Source organism: Monodelphis domestica, chromosome 7 (assembly GCF_027887165.1).
Source record: "Monodelphis domestica isolate mMonDom1 chromosome 7, mMonDom1.pri, whole genome shotgun sequence".
NCBI classification, from domain to species: Eukaryota; Metazoa; Chordata; class Mammalia; order Didelphimorphia; family Didelphidae; genus Monodelphis; species Monodelphis domestica.
Window position 1 is genome coordinate 195,793,611 of NC_077233.1, and position 22,183 is coordinate 195,815,793.

A 22,183-nucleotide genomic window follows, 5' to 3' on the forward strand; every position below is an offset into this window, starting at 1 on the left:
GTAAGGGTTTTTTAAAATAAAAATAAAATAAAATGTTACCCAGAGCTAAGGACAGTGCTTCAGATGTTGTCTGATCATGGCAGAATATAGTATTCCTATTCATTCTCTCTTCTGGGAACCCTACTTCTGATAATGTAATCCAATATTACATTAATCATTCCTTATCATCTCATGGATTTATATTGGGCTTTCTATTCTTTGAGGATCCTGAATCTTTTTTACATAAACTATTGCCTCACTGTGGCTCCTCCACATATTCTTTGGTAACTGATTTAACAGGTTAAAGAGGAGAGGACTTTTTGTTGCAGGCATATTACAAAAGGAAGAAAGTTAATTATGACATCTGATCAATGCAACATACTAGAAACCTTAAATATTTTGAAGAGTCAGTCAGATTCTTAGCGATCATCTCATTTGGGTTCAATTTAATAAGACAAAAGTCATTCCTAAAAATCTATTTTTCTGAACGCCAAAGAGTGGATAGAGTGCTGAGCCTGGAGTCAGGAAACATCTTCCTGAGTTCAAATCCAGCCTCAGACACTTACTAGCTTTGTGACCCTAGGCAAGTCATTTAACTCTTGTTTGCCTCAGTTTCCTTATCTATAAAATGACCTGGAGAAGGAAATGGTCAACCACTTACCGTATCTTTCCAAAGAAAGTTGTAAATGTGATCGTGAAGAGTCAGTCTGAACCAACTGAACAAATGGTATTTGTTCATTTCAAAGGAGATTAATATTTGAAATAAATGCATAAAAGATTGGCAGCTAGGTGGCGCAGTGGATAAGAGTGTGGGACTTGAAGTCAGGGAGACCCAAATTTAAACTCATCTCAGATATTTGCTAGCTGGGTAACCCTGGACAAGTTGCTTAAACTCGCTTAGCCTCAGTTTCCCCCTGTGTAAAATGGGAGCAAGAGCAGCATTTACCTCTTGGGGTGTTTTGAAGATCAAAGGATATGATATCTGTAGAGGATTTTGTAGGCCTTAAAGGCTATCTAAATGCTCACTATTATTAGTTACCATGTCAAGAACTGAACTACTACCTCATGAAATCAAAGTTCCACCTTCTGTTAACCCAATCAACGAGCATTTACTAAAAATGTAAGAAATTCAGGAGTTGGGCTTGTTTGTGTTGGAACTCTTAAATAAATGGTCTAACCTCTATGTGTTTCCCAGTACTGCCTGGAGTTGGTTGATGAGAAGATACCTTGAATAATTTTAATTCCTCATTCCTAAAGTATTCCTGCTTAGACTAAAGCAGATCCCAGTCATAGAGGCAAAGATGAAAGAAGCTCAAAGGTTATCTACTCCTTCAGTCTACAGAGAGAGAAACTGAGGCCCTGAAAGATGAATTCACTTCTGTACTCCGAAGGTTTTCCATTCTCTTCATCTCTAAGACTAGGTACTTCTTCAGGAGCAGGAGAGTAGCATTCAATTCAATTTAACAACATTTCTTATATAAAACATCCCATCCATTGGGGATAGAAAGTTACAACACAGTCTGGGCTTTCAAAGAGATTACAATCTAAATGAGGAGAGAGAGATACCTGCGATACAAAGGAGGGTGAGGAGTACTAAGTACTATGAGAAAATGGGGAAAGCAGAGTTTGTCTTTATACTGGGCTAGGAAGGAGGATAATATCAGACAAGAAAGCAGGAAGGTTAAATCAAGGAAGGCCCTTAATTGGGACTAAGGTAAGAGAGAAGTTTTCTCTAGGCATAAAAGATGAGGTCATGAAAGTGAACCTATTTTCCTCTCTTTGGAAAGAATATAGAGAATATGATGATTAGAGGGTGAAGGACTAAGCCTCAAGACTCATTCAGAAGGAAAAAAGTGAAAGGAGATGGAGAAACTGTGGTAAAAAAAAAATCCAGGAGAGTGTAATGTTATGAAAACCAAGTAAGAAGAACATTTCAAGAAGCATTAAATAGCAATGTCAAATGCCAATGAGGTCTAAGGAAAGTATAGATTAAAAAAAAAGTCATAGGATTCGGAGTAATTAGGTGTTCATTGGATAGAGGGCCAGGCCTGGAGTTAGAAAGACTCATCTTCTTGAATTTCAATCTGGCCGCAGACTTTTAGTTGTCTAACCTCCAGCAAGTCACTTAACCTTATTTGCCTCAGTTTCCTCATCTTTAAAATGAGCTGGAGAAGGAAGTGGCAAACCACTTCAGTATCTTTGCAAGAAAACCTCAAATGGGGTTACAAACAGTCAGACACAACTGAAATGACTGAGCAACAAATAACTCATCATCCTTTGAGGGAAGGCCACGAGGATTTCTTGGAGATTGTCTGGGTCCCACAAACTGACATTTAAAAGGGGAAATGAAAGAGGATCCTGATGGGTCTGGTTTTTCTTTTTTAAGTAGTTTAAGTATTCTGGAATTAAACCAAGATCTTGACATTTTCTGCCATATTTTGAATGTCATAGGACTTCCTCAAATGCATTCCTTAGAAGGCACCAGTTTTTCATGTGGTAATAAATTTGACAATGCAAAATCAATCTTTCACAGAGCAGATTACACATAAATAGAAATTCATATAACAAATATTTAAGGACCTACCCACAAAAACAAAAGCAGCTCGTGCCCCAAGAAGTTTCCATCATATTGGAGGGAAAGAATATGAGCACAGATACTTAAATATAAATAAATAAATGCCAGATAATCATTTCTGGAAAAACACTGGAAACCAGAGTTATCAGTTATTGAAATAAGTCTCATGTAAGAGTGGATTCCACACAGGAGGAATTGGCCAAGAAAATTCAGAGACGAGATGGAATGTACTGTCCAGGGAATGGCAGGTAGACCAGTATGGTGAGAACACAGATTTTCCAAGAAAGAAAGTCCTGTGTAATGAGCCTAGAAAGATAGTTTAGAGACAGATTTGAAAGATTTAAAGGCCAAAAAGGAGAAGTTTGTCATTTATCCTAGATTCCAATTAGGAAACTATTTTTTTTAAATCACTGTTACGAGTATTCTGGAGATATAAGGGACAATAAAAGACAGTTCCTACCCTCAGGAGCTCACAATCTAATAGAGGAGACAATAGGCAAACATCTATATACAAACAAGATAGGTATTTATGTAGATATGTGTACCTATTCATATAAAATATATGACATAAATTAGAAATAATCAAAAAAGGAAATATAGAATTAAAGGGAATCAGTAAAATCCTTCTGAAGAAGGTGAGACTTTTAGCTGAGACTTGACAGAAGCCAAAGAAGTCAGTATGAAGAGATGAAGAAGATGAGCATTCCAGATATGGAGGGACCAACCAATGAAAATGTCCAGGGTTAAGAGATAAAGTATCATGGACAAGGAGCAACAAAGAGACAAGAGTTACTGAATCTAGGTAGAATTCAAGATATAAGAACACTGGAAAGGAAGGAGCAGGTTATGAAGTGGTTTAAACCGTTAACGATAGGGTTTTGTGTTTGATCCTAGAGCCAACAGGAAACCACTGGAGTTTATTTAGATGGGTTGTAGCATGGTCAGGCCTGTGAGTTAAGAAGGTCACTGTGGCTGAATGGAGAGTGAACTAGAATGAAGAGACACTTTTAGCAGCATACCAACCAGCAGATTATTGATGAGAGCCTGCATCAGCAGGTAGCAGTGTCATAGGAGAGAAGGGGGAGCCTGTGTTAGAGATGTTACAAAGGGAAAATTGACAGACCTTGGCAGCATATTGCCTATGGATAGTGAGAGAGAGTGAGGAGTCAAGGACACCTAGATTGTAAATCTGAGTGATTGTCATAATAATGGTACCCTCAACAGTAATAGGAAAGTTAGGAAAGGAGTAAGATTTGGAAGGGACACAGTTTTACTTGTATAAGATGAAGAGTTGAGTCATAGAGGAAGACTTCTTGAGAAAGAAAGAATGAAACTCACTGTATCAGGCAATATGAGGATACAAGTATCAAATTATTACAGAGAGTAAGGAGAAAGTAATGACTTCCAGGAGGTATTTTCAAGTCAAAGCAGCAAGTCAACAAGCATTTATTAAACACTTAATACGTCCCAGGAATTGTACTAAGTGCTCATTGGGGAAGGTTTCATGGAGTGGGTAGAATTTGAGCTGCCTTGAAGAATGTCGACAACTCTGATGGCCCAGAGAAAGGAGAAGGACATTCCAGCTGTAAAAGGGAACCACGTGAGCAGATATAAAAAAGTACAAGACATTTTCAGGGGAAGGTAGATAGTACAATTTGGTTAGAGCTGAAAAATTCTACAGAAGAGATATCACTAAGGTGAATATGCCTTTTTTCAATCACCATGTTTTATTTAATTACCCTACTGATGTGTTCTGCTGTGTTGAGAGCACTGTAATAGTAACAAAAGAAATGAAAAGATTAGATAAGATATGGTCCCTGCCTTTCTGGGTGTGACAGTCAAAGAGAAGAAAGACATAAGGGTTGACCTTATAAACATGATTGCTTTGTGTTTATCTAGATGTTTATGGTACCCTGGAAATAAAGGAATAATTGCTGTGTACCTTTTACTGAAGATGGCTGACCTGACTGGCCCATGGAAAAGCTATCCCAAGAGTCCTAAAGCTAGCTTTCTAGTCATGACATCCCTGAACTCTTCCAAATCCAAGCCCTGAGGATTTGCTTTGGTGTTTCGCAGGCATGCCCACAGCTCATCATTAAGGCTGTGGGACTTAAGGGCACTTCCTAGTGATTTAGAAGTGTGGGAACTGAAGAAGCTCTTTTCAAAAGGCTTAAAAATCAATGTGCTTCTTTATATCCTACAGGTCTTATTTCTTAAACGATTTTGAGTCACAAATTCCCATTTGATATGCTTTTCAAGGCAACTCCTCCTTACCTAACCAATCACAATGTACCATCTGTTTCAAAAGAACAAGGGCTCCTGAGCTTAAAAAGTGACATTTGAATGATGGAGTTCTAAATGGAGCAGAAACATCAAAGCTAAATTTCTCTTGACGTGCATGTGGATATGATGACTACAGGAAAATGCACTCACAACTTAATGCATACATTCAGCTTCCTGCCAAACTCAAGTCATTAAAAAATAGTTGGTGATTATTTGCTAAGCTACACATGCCCTATGATTGCCTCCACATAGAATCAAGTGCCCAGCAGATGATTGATATATGTGTGTGGTGATTGATACACGTGTGTGTGTATGTGTGTGTATGTTTTAGATATTGAACAGAAATGTTCAGACCAGACCTTTGATGTCAAAGACATAAGGAATTTCTAGTGAGAAAAGTCCCCCTGGCTATATAAATCATTACCAACTGGCCTGCAATTTAAGTCTTTCAGAATTGCTTGGTACTTTGAGAATATACATCACTTGTCCAGGGTTCCACAACCAGGTTTGTCAGACAGTGGACTTACACTTGGTTCTAAGACCAGCTCCTTATAAACTATGCCACCACAGTCTTTTGTGGGTGTCTTTATGACAAGGCTGTGATAATATTGGTGATGATGCTGGATAGGTTCCCATGTCCCATCCCTGAAAGCCTGTAATATACGTGAAGAATAATATTAATTAAACTAGTTTAACAATTTTTGGTCCAAAAAATTTATTTCATCAATGTAATGCCAGAAATTTGTCCAATCTATAATAGAATGACTGAGGTAGAACTCTAAGCCAATAACTTTATTAAAGGGACCTGGCCCCCCTCAACCATTAGGATCCTAGACCTTCCTCACAGTTTGAAATGCCTACTTTCTCCAGAATACACCATTTATACTCGTTAGAGTCCAACCCAGTCTTCATGTGCCTAGACAGTCAATAGTGTATTCTAAACTCTGAGTATTCCAAACCACAGGTCACATTGCTACAAGACATCAGGGTGGGCACATGACAATCAGCCCATCTACATGCCATCCTCATGGCATCATTCTAGCAATGGGCCATGAGCTGATATGGTTGAGGTAAGTTGCCAATTCTTGCATCCAGCCTCTTATCCCAGGCCCACCTAGAATGGGTCACAAGAAGGAAGTGACATAGGATGGAGGGCCTTAAGTTTGTAACATTTCTGTCATACAGTGCCTAAATGTTCAGGCCTAGAGTGAGGGCTTGTTTCTCTAATCTTGCATCATACTGACAAGTTATAAAGTTTTAATATAAATTTAACATGAGAAGAAAGAACCTATTCAACTAAAACTTACATAAAATTACTTCTAATTGTATTATGCTATAGGATTAGTTGATTATCCTTAAATAGAATCCTTAAAAGAAATATCTGGGAATTAATTGCTACTCCTCTTGAATCACATTAAACTGGATAATTCTGAAATAATCATTGAACTAGTATGGACAAGAGTCTACTAAAATATAGGGTAGTGGTCACATTATTTCTCACATCAGTTTAGGAAATTCCTAGGGAGATTTCTCCCTCTGCCAATGCAGCTTGACAGAGAGAGAGAGAGAGAGAGAGAGAGAGAGAGAATATTTAGCTTTGGGTTGTTGCATCTCTGTTTTAACTTCTGAATTCTTCCATTTAGGTTCCCAATGCTCATTAACATTCACCCTATGTACACTGATTATAAGCTTCATGTTGAAACATGCATTGTTTAAACCGTGAGACAACCAGGGAAGGTATCTCTGAGAAGTGCAACAATTCAAATGCCTTTTTTTCTCATTTATTAGTAAATAAACACACAAGAGGGAAGAAAAGGAACCAAGTTGAACTAATATCCATCATTCGTTAGGCAGCAAGCTATTAGTTCCTTCCCATCTCCATCATATGCACTGTGATGCCAGGATCTAGTGTACATTAAATGATGGCTTTTCAATCTCAGGAAGTGCCCGCTTGAAACAGTAGGGTAGCTGTTTTACATCCGATGCGGTGGAAGGGAAGAAAGAAAGGCAAAGTATCTCAGCAATGCTGGGCAAGTTTACACTGTTAATTTGCATTGGCAGGGCACAGCTGTGTTGTAGCTTTGCTTTCTCCAGTGGGTAAAATGGGGAGGCACTGCAGGAAACAGGAGCAAGATAATTAATAAATTTGAACAGCTTGCTCGAGTGGAAGTGCCTGGAAGATGTACAGGCAGGCCCACGTGCACAGCATAGGAGTTTGTTGATCATGGCCAATTAGAAGCCCATTCTTTCTTTTTCACTTAATCTTAAAAGATAAGATTCCAATGAACCTGTTCTCAAATGATTGTTCCAAAGAAAGCATGGCGACCAACTTTAAATTTTGTGGGGAGAGGAGATAGGGAATTCTAGAGAATAGTAACCACATCCCTAAAAATGCAGATTTGTGGAGCATATAACACTATATTAAAATATTAATTCTGAAAGTTATTAAGTTTGTCTTCTGCTTTAGAGCCACTACTTAATATCAATTCCAAGACAAAAGGTATGGGTTTTTTAAGTTATTAAGTTTGCAGGTTTTTATCATCTTAATATACTAATTATGTAAAGTAGGAGAATTGACAACCAAAGCATTCACCATTTCACATCACTGCTGATAGAAGAATAAGTTGACTTTCTAAAAATTCAGGTTAAATACTTTTCATTTCTACTTTCTATGTTATCTTTGTCCTTCTATATCATTTTTCATTATGTCATGTTCCTTGTAGGATTATATAAAGATAACCACCAGGATTTCTAAAGTCTTGCTCCAGTACTAGTTTGATTTTTCCCAGTATCCCTCATACTGGGAACATAGATTCCTCAATTTACTCTTGCTTTGATAAAGGTTTTATTCTTTTTAAAACTAATAGGGATGAAGCTAGGTAGCTTTGTGGATTGAGAGACAGGTCTGGAGATGAGATGTTCTGGTCATATATATATATGGTGATTGCTCTCCTATATTTTCTTAGTTCTCTTTAGACTTCATCTCATGTATAGTCAATTGTCTATTCTCTTCTTATCCATATTTTAAATTATTTGTATGCATCAAAGACTATCTCTCAGTTTTATAACCTAATTAATTACACAGAATTTTCATCTGACACTTTCCTGAACAGTGTTTTAAAAATTTCATGTGACTTCATGGATTCCCTTCTAAAGTTTTACAGAATCCATTTTTTTTCTTTATCATTTTCTTTTCATATCTTAGCCTGACATTCAGTAGCATGAATGTGAATAGACTGGTCAGGGGAGAGGAGGTGGAGAAATTCATATATTAATTTTCTTCAAGAGAATAATAAACATGTTTTCTTAGTTTTTTAGTAATTTACATGGATATTTGAGCTGTTTATTTGCTTGGGGCTTTTTTTTTTTACTTTGGTGGGGAAAAGTTATCAAAGCAGTTTTTATCTCAGAATTTCATAAGTATAAAAAGAAAGAGTTCCCAGGATCCTCACCCTCAAGTATGCAACTAATATTCATAACTTCAGCCTCATCATCACACCATTCAAGTATTCCACCTTATGTATCTAGATCTCTGAAGTTCTTCTAACCATAACCTCCTATTCTTCAACTTCTCCCTGGGTCTCCATCATCCTGAAACTCTGCATTCTCACTTCTGTCCTCTAAATGAAACCTTCCCTAACCATCTTTCAAATGTGATCTATCCTTTTATATAGAAAATCAATTGTCTATATTCTCCTTAGGAATTTATCACATAATGCCTTATATTCTTAATGAGTTTTTCATAATTACTCATGTTTTCCCCCCAGGACAAGCTCATAATTATTTAAGGCCACTTATTTTCTTTTTTTTAAACTCGTATGCTTTATCTTAAAAATCAATACTAGGTATCAGTTCTAAGACAGAAGAGTAATAAGGGCTGATAAATTGGATGAAGTGACTTACTCAGACACATACATACCTTGAAAGTGTCTGAGATAAGATATGAAGCCATGGCCAATCATTAAGTCACCTAGCTGCCCCATTATTTTCTTACTAAGAATATAAGGCATTATGTGAAAAGCTCAATTGACACTTGCTCTGACTATAATGTTTGTCCATTCATATTGACATTTTAAATAGTTAAGAAACCATTACACTTGAAAGCATCATTCAATAGAAAGAGCATTGGATTTGGAGTTAGAAGACTTGGGTTTGAATTCTGGCTCTGCTAATTACTATCTGTTTGATTTTAGGCAAGTAACTTAAATCTCTCTGGGATTCAACTTCTTTCTTCAGTTCTAAATAATATTTTTGAAGCCAGCTTGGTGGTGCAGTAGATAAAGTGCTGGAGCTGGATTAAGGAAGATTCATCTTCCTGATTTCAAATATGGCTTTAGGCACTAATTAGCTATTAACCCTAGAGAAGTCACTTAACACTGCCTCAGTTTCCTCTTCTGTAAAATGAACTAGAGAAGGAAATGGCAAACCACTCCAGTAAACTTTGCCAAGAAAAAAACTCAAATGAGATCTTGAAGAAGTATAACAACAATTCAGGTTAGCTAGGGGACTCAGTGGATAGAGAAGGACTGGAATTGGGTGAACCTGGGTTTATATTTGGCCTCAGACAAATTTAATTCCTAGCTCTATAATCCTACACAAGCCACTTAACCCCAATTGCCTAGCCTTTACCACTCTTCCACCTTGGAACTGATATTTAGTATTGATTCTAAGATAGAAGGTAAGGTTTAAAAAGATAATTAAATGATACAGTTGAACTAAACAACCCCTTTGAGCTCTGATTGTTATATCTATGATTTTGTACATAGTTTTGGTCAAAACAAGACTAATTGTAAATAAACATATAAGAAGTGACTTCAATGTGCGAGGCACTATGCTATCAGACAGTGTCTATAAAAAAAAAAAAGCAAAGGAAAGTCCCTGTCTTGAAGATGCTCATAGTCTAACAAGGGAGATAACATACAAATAACTAGGTACTAATAAGCTATAGAAAGGATAAATTGAAAATACTTTTTTAAAGTTAGATTTAATGATTAAAATAAAGTGGTTTTCAGGGGTTGGTTCTGTCATGCTGAACACAAACCGTGTATTCTATCATTAGCTAATATTTATTGACTAATTCTTAGTAGATAGAACCTTACTCATCATGATAGACTTTCCTACCCAGTGTGGTTTCTTGAATTTCCTAGTGCTTCTGGCCATATCATTTGAAGGTCTTTTGTTTCTCATTTGCTGTAAAGGGAGTTGAAGTTGTAAAAAGCCCCTTCTTTACTGGAGGTAACAAGTAGACTCAGATAGAAAGTGTTTCCATCCTGCCTATCAATACCCCACCCTCCTTAATGATTGTGAAGATTAAGAGACCAAAAGAGAAAAATCAGAAATGACCCAAATATCGTGCTTATTGCCTTGGAGATGGGGGTGGCAGAGAAATGCTTCTGAAGTTAAGGAAAGTTATCTTCACCAATTTTTCACGTTTGATTTTCTTTTGGGGAAGCAGCATGGATTATATGATAATATTCTTGTCTTTCCTTTAGTATTCCATCTGCAGTGAGCCTTTAATAGAATTATCCAACCCTGGGGCCAGTGGATCCTTGTTTTTTGTAACTAGTGACGATGAGTTTATCATCAAAACAGTTCAACACAAAGAAGCTGAATTCCTTCAGAAGTTGCTGCCAGGTTACTACATGGTGAGTACAGAAACCTGGGAGGAAGATGACTGCTCCTATTCAAATGACTTTTCTGAAACTTTTTTTTATCTGCTGGTTTTCAGAGTTCATTCTTTCACTTGGGCTAACTTTTAAAAACAATTCGGAATTTTTGACATTCAATATAGAGAAAGTTTTTTAAGTAAACCAAATTTTTGTTTTATTATGAGTCTCCTTTCACAACATATCCAAAGTAGAAATAGGTTTTGTATAATCATACATGTATCACACCTAGATCAATTGATTGCTATCTCAGGAAGGAAGAAGAGATTTTGAATCTCAGAATTTTGGAAAACATGTTAAAAATTCTTATTGTGTGTAATTAGGAAAAAAAATAGTGATAAAAAAACAAACGGGAAGCCCAACACTTAAGAGGAAACTTTAATTCACAGTTCAGGATTTCACTATGTAAGAGTTGAGAATAAATATATTAACATTTAAAAACTGCAATCATATGACTTTATAAATTAGCAAGAAGGACAGTTGGATGATTTATTATTTGGAGTGCCAGGCCTGACCTCAGATACTTCTTAAGTTGTGTGACCTTGGGCAAGTCACTTTACCACACTTGCCTAACCCTAACTGTTCTTCTGCATGGTACTAATAGTATCAATTATAAGGCAGAAGATAAGAGAGAAAGGAGAGGAGAGGAGAGGAGAGATATTAGCCAGATACTAAAGAAGTAGAGGTATTCCTAGCTTTAAGTGAGCAGGTATAAAATTCTAGATTTACTTGAAAAAATCTCTAGTATCTAGAATATTGATAAATGTTTCTTCTATCAATCAACAATTATTAAGTACCTGTTAGATCTACTCAGTGTACTAGGTTTCAGATAAAAGTCTTTAATTGATAGGGGTACACATTGTAATAGGAAAGACAGTGATTATATTAAAAGCATACACAGCATAATTATCAAATAACTAGAAATACAAATATATAAAAGGTAATTTAATACAAGATAGTTTGGGAAGAGAGGCCAGTATTCACTTGACTCATTAAAATGAAATCCCACTATCTAATTCTCATTGCTCTTAAAATACAACTTTGTTTATCAAAAAAAAAATTGATCTGTACCATTTAAAGTGTTTAAGAAATATATTTATTGTCTGATTTTCCTTATAATTTTTTAAATAAGTAGGTTATTTCCTGAGTTTTTAAACATTTTTCTTAGATACTCTCAAACATGACTATATTTACTTCAATGTATTTACCATTTTTTTCCTCCCTTCTGCCCCTTTTTAAAGAAAATTACATCTATTACATCTATAGCTAAGTAGCTCAGTGGATTAAAAAAACAGATATTCCCAGATTCAGATCTGGCCTCAGTGACTTCCTAGCAGGGTGACCCTGGGCAAGTCACTAAACCCCCATTTGCCTAACCTTTCCTGTTTTTCTCCCTTGGAACCAATATACAGTATTGATTCTCAGACAAAAGATAAGGGTTTAAATATATATATATTATATATTATATATTATATATATAATATACATATTTTTTTTTCCTAAAACACTATGCCTATCTGTCAGGCTGAAAGTTCAGAGGCTACTCATGACCCTGATCCATCCTGATCAGATCAAGAACTCCATTTCTCACCTGGACCAATTTACCTTCCCTTAATTAAAACTGATATTTCCAAACTATAAGGCAGAAACCCAATTAGCACAGCCCATTGAAGCTCGGAGTTTCTAAACTCAACAGATAAGCTAGCCTCAACCTTGTAGGCAGCTGGGATTATCGGTATATGCCAACTATGTCCAGATATTTCTTCTGTTATCAATAGTATTCACATTCTCTTTTATATGAGGGCATGGTATTGTTCAGTGGGCCTCAAAATGTAATCTGGGGTCCTTGAAGGTCCCCAAAACCATTTCAGAAGACCTGAGATCAAAATCACAATAATATTAAAATGTTTTTTATTTCTAATATAGGAAATATAAACACATATAACCCATATAACTTAAGAACCTAAAGGACTTTAGTTTATTTTTCAGTATATTTGGGAGTTCTAAGAACAAAAGCCCAAGAACCACTAATATAATAGACAGAGTGTATGATTTAGCAGACTAAGTGGTGGATTCAAAGTTAGAAAAAACTGACATAAAATCCAAAAGAAAGACTATAGTTTCCAAACATGTGTAATATATTCATCATGCTTACAAATACTTAAATCTTTTTTTTTTATTTCCTAGCCATGCTTTATGGCCTCAGACTATTAAAGGCATAAACAGGTTTTATCTTGTTTTTGTTTTTAAATTTTTAAATAGATGATTCCCTTAATCACAAATGTAGTTTTTGTTTAATCTAGTGAGAGCCATTTTAATGAAATCATTGGGTACTGGGTTTAGAGCTAGAAGAGACCTCATAGGCAATATAGTTCAATCCATTTTTACAGAGGAAAGAATGGAGATATGGACCATTCTAAGTGACTTGTGATGAGGAAGCACAGGCAAAAAGGGTTAAGTTAATTGCCCAGGCTCACACAGCTAGTAAGTGTTTGAGGTCAGATTTGAACTTAGGAAGATGAGTTTTCCTAACTCCAGAATTCTCTCCACTAGGCCACCTAGCTTCCCCATAAATCAAGTTAACAAGAATTTATTAAGCATTTACTATATACTAGACACTATACTAGGTGTCATTCCAATGTTCTTTCTCGTGGACAATGCCACCTCTACATACAGTCCCTTCTACTTAATTCGTTTTTCATATTCTGAACTTAGGATGAAAATGTGTTAAGCAAAATTAGAATCTGAGGCAGATAAAGATAAAGTAAGAACAAAAACAATTCCTGAGGATGATTACATTTGACATTTTTTCCTATGCTATGATGAAAGCACCACTTTAAATAAGCAAAAAATAGATAGGCTCATAGACTATAAAGTAGATGATTTTGATTCCTTACAATTTATATTTTGCAGAAACAAATGCAATTAAAACAAGATTAGAAAGGAAACAACTGGGAAAATCTTTGCAGGAAGTTTTCTTGATAAAGGCCTCATTCCTAAGATATGTGAAGAACTGATTAAAATTTTTAAGAATAAGAACCATTCCCTAATTAATAAAGGGTCTAAGATATGAACAAGCTATGTTAAAGAGAAATAGGCATTATGGTTATCTCTAACTAAATTTTTTAATACACCAAATCATTAATAATTGGACAAGTACAAATTATAGTAATTCTCATACCCATCAGAATGGCAAAGAAGGAGGACAAGGAGGAAGAGAAGATCATTGACAAATACTGGAGGTTCTGTGTTAAAATAGGTACATTATTGAACTGTTGGTAGAATTGTTAAGGGACACAACCATTCTGGAAAGCAATTTGGAATTATGAAAAGTTAAAAGGGTTCTCAACAGTGCATATCCTTTAACCAAATTATGCCAAGTATTGATTCTAAAACAGAAGGAAAGGGTGGGTTTTTTAAATGCTATATGGATGTGAAAGGAGTATTAATTGGTACATAAGAAATGAGTATAGATGCTTTCAAAGAGATGTGGAAAAACTTGTACAAACTAATAATGCAGAATTAAATAAGCAGAATCAGAACAATTTATATTATAATAAGAATTATATTAATATAATTTTAATAAGAATTTCTATATAATTATATCAATGTTACATGTTATGAAAATGAGTATCTTTGAAGACTTATGAATGAACTGGTAAAGAATGAAATTAGCAGAACCATAACAAACTATACAATAGCAACAATATTATAAAGGTAAATAACTTAGAACCATAATAATTATGACCAATACAATAATATTTATGAATCCAGAAGACCAATGATGATACATGTTCTCCATCTCTTGTGAGAGAGGAGGTGGTTGATGGTAATGATGAAACCAAATGACAATACCAAAATGATGATGATGATGATAAATTTATCCTCCTAACATTGAGAGCTAGGTGCTATTATTATTGCCCTCATTTAATATATAAAGAACCTGAGGAAGAACGACTTGCCCAGTGTTACCCAATTAGTAAGTGTCTGAAGTCAAATTTGAATTCAAATTGTCTTGTTTCTAGGTCTAAGACTTTATCTACTGCACGCCTATCTCATTTGGGGTCCAGAAGGAGATATGTTTTAAACACAACCAAGACACAAATTTGTTTTCTTTGCCTATGCATATTTGTTGCAAGGAATTCGTTTTTCTTTTTCAGACTGGTGGGGAGTAGGAGAGAAAATAGATATCTCTTCAAATAAAATAAAACTTTAACAAAAAGAACCACTTTTATTTAGTGGAACAATTTTTTCCATAGTTTTTCTTTTTAATCAACAGTTTTATTCTGCCTTAGAAACAAACTTACTTTAATTGCAAGATATATTACAGGTGTGCTATATACAGACTCCCAATTATTAGGGCACAAAATACCCCAACGTTTAAGGAGACTTACCAATTCATACCTTTACAACATGCATAAATGGCATTATTTACAATTTCTCTTGTTTAAATAAGCCTGAGATGTCTGTATAATTATTGCAACAGTTCAGCATTTGTCTTCATGTTAAAAAAATCCCAAAAGTTGTTTAGTGTCATGATTTATGGGTCCTCAAAAAGGTTGTGTTGGTAACAAGCAAACAAACTGCTAAACAATATTATCTCAACTGTGGCTGCCAATTACTGAACCTTAATAAGGAAACCAAATTGTACAATACTTCCTTCATAGTGCTATACAAAAGATATAAAAATAAAATTAAGATAAGGCTATCAACCACCTTTAAATACTCTCATTTTCTTTCCTACAATGCAGTTCTCTACTTTTTCATCCCAACTCAACATTTTCAGGATAAAGTTAATAAAATCAATAATTAGATAAAAACATTTTAATCTTTGGTTCTCCTTTATTCCTGTGGCCTCCATTAAAACACCTGAATGGCCAGATTTCATTTTTTTTCATTTTAACTTAAATATATCAAAAAGATTTACTAGTCATTTTTAATTTGTCGTGAACTCCATCCTAAGCTGTTTGACATTCACTAGTCTGTGGATCAATACTATCATGCCCCAAGGGCTATCAAAATGCAGCAAATTTTAAAAAGTGATTCTGATTTTTCTTATTCTGATTTTCCTTTCTCTCTTTTTCATTCTAGAATTTAAACCAGAATCCTAGGACTCTTTTACCAAAGTTTTATGGACTTTACTGTGTGCAGTCAGGGGGCATTAACATCAGAATTGTAGTAATGAACAACATTTTGCCTCGCTCAATGAAAATGCATTTTACATATGACTTGAAAGGTTCCACCTACAAACGACGAGCATCCAGAAAAGAGAGAGAAAAATCAAATCCTACATTCAAGGATTTGGATTTCTTGCAAGACATGCATGAAGGATTATATTTTGATACAGAAACATACAACGCATTGATGAAGACACTCCAGCGAGACTGTCGGGTAAGGAGAGGCCATTCTGATTTTTACTGGTTGTGCTGGAAAGTCGTATTTCATCATAATGAAAACTTGCGTGGCTAACTCTTTCACATAGATAAGAGAGTATCCTCCTGCTGATAGACCTTGTTGTGGCAAATTAGTAGAAATGAGACCTTTGCCCTACATGGAGTAAACACAGCGTTTTAGGTTGTGAGATAAGTTCATAAAAGATAAGGCATTTATTAAGGAAGTTGCTAAAAGCTAGAAATATGAAAACAAAACCAAAGATAGATTTTTGGGTTCGTGGAGATTATGTTCTAAGGGAAACTACACACATTCTATAGTGGTGGCCCAGAAGGAAAGTATTTTGGCCCAGAAATTGACCTGGAGGGTGAAAGAGCTATTGGGAAGCAGAGTTACACACAACCCTTCCAGGAGTATTGATGGAGATGATTTGATCATGGTTTCAGAATGTGCTGAAAGACCCATATGGTGGTAATATAATTAATTGGTACTGAAGGAATACTTTCCTGTGCATTTACCTCTTACAGGGGGGAAAAAAAAACAGCAGCAGAAGTTTTGTTTTCCTTCTACCTTTGCTGTTAGAGAAATTAGTCAAACTAGGGAAGAATTGATATTTGGGACTAATATAATGATTAAACAGATAAGCTATATACAGTTCTTAGGGGAGAGGGATTCCTAACGGGAGAGAGCATTGGCAGCAAATTGCATGATAATGTAAATAAGTAGATCCCTAGAGGTCCATGTGTGGACACAAACCAATTATGGAAAGCATTTGCCAAAATTGCTTTCTGTTATCTGGATGAGAAGCAATCAGGAGCTGGGACTCAAGGGCTTCAAGTACAAAAGCTTATTATGTGCAAACTTGGCCTAAGTAACTACCCAGAACTAAAGCCAAGTGATTCTCAGGGGAGATTTTTACATGGTGGAATTGAAGAAAATATATATTGGGATCTATGTTTGGAAAAAGTCTAAACCCCATCTTGCATTGGCTTTTGCCAGTGCAATGGTAGTTGGACAAACAATCCTCTGGGAAGAGGGTCTCTTTTAACAAAGCTGGCTTAAGCACAGAGAGGATTGGGAAAAGTTCCAGACTTCTTAGTGCTGGGTCACTAAGCGGGGTGGTTGTTAGCTGAGAAAGAGTCTGTGGTACCATTAGGAACAGGTCAAGGGAAGGATATATTTGCTGAGCATACGCAGTCCAGTCACATGAGAATATATATGAGAGGAATTCCTTGGACAATGGCTACATGCCCTTAGGAGTTTGTCATCTGTGGGGAGGAAACAATATGAATGCAGAAAAGTAAATACAAAATTTATATTAAGTTATCAAGGGAAGCCAGGAAAGAGTTAGCAACTGAGCTAATTGGAATGGGTATCATTAAAGAGGGCGTACCTTGAGCTGAGCCTTAAAGGAGGCTGAGAGATGGCGATGAGATGAGAGTGCATTCCAGGGGAGGGATAGTGACCCAGCAAAGAGACAGGAGATAAATTGTACTTTTTAGAGATAGCTGGGTGGCAAAACAGATTAAACAGAATTCAAGTCTGGCCTCAAATAGTTATCAGCTCTGTAACCTTGGGCAAGTTACTTAGCTTCTATTTGCCTCAGTTTCCTCAACTGTAAAATGGAAATGATAATAACACCAACCTCCCAGAATTGTTATGAGGATCAAATGAGATAATATTTGTAAAGCACTTGACAGAGTTTCTGACACATAGTAGCGTGCTATATAAATGGTAACTATTATTATTGCTATTATTATTATTTTTATTTGGTGGGAACATAGATCTGGTGAAGAAAAGTAATATGCATTAAGCCTGGGGGAAAAAAGCTGGGAACAAATTTTGAAGACCTTTAAATTAATATTCAGTATAGTAGTAGCTTCTGAACTATGGTATCTGGGTTCCTGAGGGACATCCTGAGAGTGGGCAGTTCTGTCTCCACCAAAATAATTCATGAGAAATGTGGGGCATCTGTTTTGTTAGCTAGAAAGTATGGAGTTACCCAGGCCATACTATAATATGTAAGATGGGAAATCATATCCTAAAACACTTTTAGACTCTCAGCTTCTTTACCACAAGTAACAATATTTCCAACAGTGAAATGTATTCTTTGGGAAACTTCCTTTTCATTTAATACAGATAAAATTTTTATAGACTTTTGTTGTTAAAAACAATTAGGTGGCATCAACTGAGATAATATTTGTGAAGTCTACAGAAGAAAGAGGGAAGTATGATATCATATCTTAGACTATAAATTTAAGAGAATGATTAGTGAGCTTCTGCAAAAGGAAGAGGTTATTGCAAAGAACCTCCATGGCTTTATCAAGAAGAAAATGTGTCAGAATCACTTTTTTCCTGTTGGATTTTTTTTTTTGGGGGGGGGGATGACCTAACTAGACTGGCCTATGAGAAGAATGCTGTTGATACAATTTGCCTTGATTTTAGAAAATCTTCCTGCCTTTTTCTTGTGCAAATAATGCAAAATGTGAGTTAGATGATGATACAATTAGCTAGATTCCAAACTGGTTGAATGACCAGAACTAAGAGTTAATTAATGGGTCAGTATTGCCTTGGAACAAGGCCTACAGTGTTATGTTCCCAGGATCTGTTATGGGCCTGATACTATTCAACATTTTTTTTAATCAATGACTTGGGGAAAAGAATAAACTGTATACTTATCAGATTTGCTGGTGACACCAAGGTGGAAAAAGAATAGCTAATTAATTAGTTGACAAGGCTAAGAGACCAAAAAGCTTTGGCAAACTAAAAACAATGGTTTAATAAGAGTAATATTAATCATAATGAAAATGATGGTACTGGAACTTGGGGAAATGAGAAATGATACAGATGAAAAATGTTATCCTGAGTATGTTACTCCTTGAGGAAAGAAAAGCACAAAAGCGGGATGTGAAGGGGATGACAAACTAGCTTGATTAGACCATTCAGTATGTGAGGAAAGAACAGAGAGGGGGAGATGGGTAGGGAATGAAGAAAAAATGAAAATAATACTCCACTCTGCAGTTTCAGGGAGATTGCAGAATTGTGAAAGCTTGCATTGAGAAAGTGGGTGTGTTCTTGATGTTAGCTAAGGGAAAGGGTGATCTAAAGGCCTCAACTTGTCCATCAGCACTCCTGGCCCAGTGTCTTGTAAGCAGTTCTTGGAAGTGAATGCCATCTATTGTTTTGTAAACAGAAGAGGTTTGTAATTTCGATGAGCTTCTAGTGATCTAACTATCAGCTGCGTGCATGGGTTGAAGCTAATTTGCTCAAAAAGGGCATTGTTTGTATTTCACTCCTTCCTATCAGCCCTTGTTTAACCAGTCTCTTGGTTTCCAGCCAGTCCTGATGATGTCAAGAGTGTGTTATCTCTGGATGGAAATCCAGGAATTCCTATTGCTTTTGGGTTGTTGTCAAAATGTATTCTGGCTATAATGGAAGCTTTCAAAACATGGCAAGAAATGGAGCAGGCCAAATAAATGTCACAATGTGTGATATAGTGTGGCCACGCTGGGCTGGGGGCAGAAAGAGGTAAGAATCACGATGGCTTTATACATGAGAAATATGACGTATAGGAAGAAGAAGCATCGGATAAGTGAGCAGGTATAAAACAGATCTCCCACCTAATCCAGTAGACTTATAAATAGTGGAAGAGGGAAGCTAGGTGACTCAATGGCTAGAGAACCAGCTAGAGATGGAAGGTCCTGGATCTAAATCTGGTCTCAGATTCTTCCTAGCAAGCAAGTCACTTAATTCTCATTGCCTAACCTGTAGTTCATCTGCCTTAGAACCAATCCATTGTATTGTTTTATTCTAAGATGGGAGAAGAGCGTTTTTTTTTTAAATCACAGATGAATATATTTTAGTTGGAGCACAATCCCTTATTGCCAAGAAATTTCTTACCTCGTTGAAGAGAGAAGATGCACAATTAAAAAATAAAAATGGAGAGCAGTTATGATTCTCAGGAATTCATTTTCCCTCAGAAATAACTTCATAAATGGAAGATGGGTATAGCCTAGCATCTGTCCTTTATTGCTAAGAAACTTGCCACTTAGTTGGAGAGAAGATGCATAGCAAAAGAACTAGAAAAACAAATATGATTCTCAGGCACACACTTTACCTTAGAAACAACTTCATAAATGGTGGATGAGTATAGATAAGTAAGAGCAACATGACAGAGAGCACACGATACTGGACCTGGATCAGAAAGACCTGGTTATCAGACACTTATAATTTCATGACCACGTAAATCATTTTACTTCTGGGGGCTTCCGGTTCCACATCTGCAAAATGAAAGAGAGGATGTAGCTGAATTCTGAAGACCTTTCTTCCTCTAGATATACATATAATTCAATAAATGCTAGATTTAGCATCAGAAAGGCCTGGGTTCAAAACTTGCCTCTGACATTTATGCATGTGACTCTGGACAAGTTTCTTAAGCTCTCTGTGTCTCAGAGAACTCACTAGGATCTATGCATTAAATGAGAGATGTCAAACGCATAAACCACTGGCCCAAAATAGATTGAAATGTAATTGGGGAATATTTGATGAAATAATATAAAAATACAAGAGAACATAGATAATGTTAATACATGTTTTTTTTTTCTAAATCAATAATGTAGCCCTCAAGGATACTTTTTGTGGTTTAGTGGGTATTTGAGTTTCTATTTGAATTTAATAACATGATACTGAGTTATAAACAGAAGATGATGGAGAGAATTTCAGTTGGGGATTTCTCTCTGCCTATGAAACAGAAGATCCTTCCAGTATTCTTATATACTTCAAAAGTGGCCTACAAATACCTCATTTTATCCTGATAATGACCCTGGGAAGCAGATGAGGGAGGTGAAACAGACAGAAGCTAAGTGACTTACCAAGCATTACCTAGCTAATATGCATCTTCCTAACTCCAAGTCCAGCATTCTATCCACTATACCACCTAGCTGCCTCTTTTAAAGAAATGAGACATTTCTTATCCCACAGGAACTTCCCGTCTCATTTCTGAAACAATCCCTCCATTGTTTAAGAAGACTATACAGGAGATTTTTTTTCTTAAGATTATTTCACCAAAGTGATGATTCCATACTAATCCTAGCCTGTTCTCAACAAATGATCACACTCACTGAAATTGTGTCTAATCTTGAGTGTGACTCCCTGAGGAAAGCCTTTCCAGGAGGCAAACAAGGTGAATGTAAAGTAGAGTCATGTGAACTGTGTTCCATACAAGTTCTAACTGAAAGGGACAGAGGCTTGGTCATAGGAGACCTACTCCACTTGGCCTTTTAGAGACTTCCTTAGAACAACAAACCTTAAAACAGCAAATCCCTGGTGTCTGATCTCTGGTGAAACATGGTATTTGTCCTTATTCTCTTTGCACTGGCCACAGGAAACATGAATAAACAGAAATAGTTCCTGTACAAAGGTTCCTTTACTTTTGACCCTGTCTTTTCTCTGGCCCTTAGACATGTCATTTTTACAAGATCATACAGTGAGGAAAAGGACTGTTCACATCGGGAAGGCATGAAATAAAGCAAAAATACACCCAAAAAAGCACCAAACTGGAGGGGCTGCTACTCTGACCTGGAGATGGGTCACTTCACATCTCACTTTCACGAGGATGGAAAAACAGAGGAGTACATATTGATGTGATCCTAAATGATCAAATTTTTAAAGAATCATTGTGCCAAGAACATAAAATCATTCAGGAGATAGATTCAGTTAGTTTTTTTACCTTCTTAAATTCCCAGCAAGAAAACCGAATGACTCAAGGTACATTAGTTATTCGGGTCTCCTTCTATTCCTCACACAGACACACACACACACCCTTCTCTATTTGCAAAACATATAGAACAAGTGTAAATATTCTGAAACGATAAAATCAAAAACTGGAAATCAAGTTCATCAAGATATTGAAAATTGAATTACAATTTCAGGAGGGTAATTATATACCAACCCTCCCCACTAAAGGTAGCCTAAAGGTAAAGATGCCAGAAATATAATATCTTAACTGAGCTCCATACTTTCCAAGCCTCTCTTTCCCACTAACTCTCCAGCAGCATTAAACTCGGGGTGCTGCATACATGTGACTTAGCTTTCTTTTTAACACTTGCCTTTTGTCTTAGAATCAATACTATATTGGTTCTAAGGCAGAAGAGCAGTAAAGACTAGGCAGTTGAGGTGAAGTGATTTGGCCAGGGTTACACAGCTAAGAAAGTGTCAGACTAAATTTTGAACTCAGAATCTCTTGAATCTCTATCCATTAAGCCTGCCCCTTGTGACTTACAGCATCCTT

At 36.1% G+C, this 22,183-nt stretch overlaps 1 protein-coding gene across 2 annotated transcripts in view; it reads left to right on the top strand.

The window, feature by feature from the left end:
* Window positions 1-22,183, top strand: part of PIP5K1B (phosphatidylinositol-4-phosphate 5-kinase type 1 beta) — a 345,785-nt gene that overhangs the window by 195,306 nt on the left and 128,296 nt on the right. For both annotated transcript variants that reach the window (XM_007498579.3, XM_056806233.1), the window contains exons 6-7: window positions 10,330-10,482; window positions 15,595-15,894. In XM_007498579.3, coding sequence (XP_007498641.1) covers window positions 10,330-10,482; window positions 15,595-15,894 — 453 coding nt within the window. The remainder of the gene's footprint in view (window positions 1-10,329; window positions 10,483-15,594; window positions 15,895-22,183) is intronic.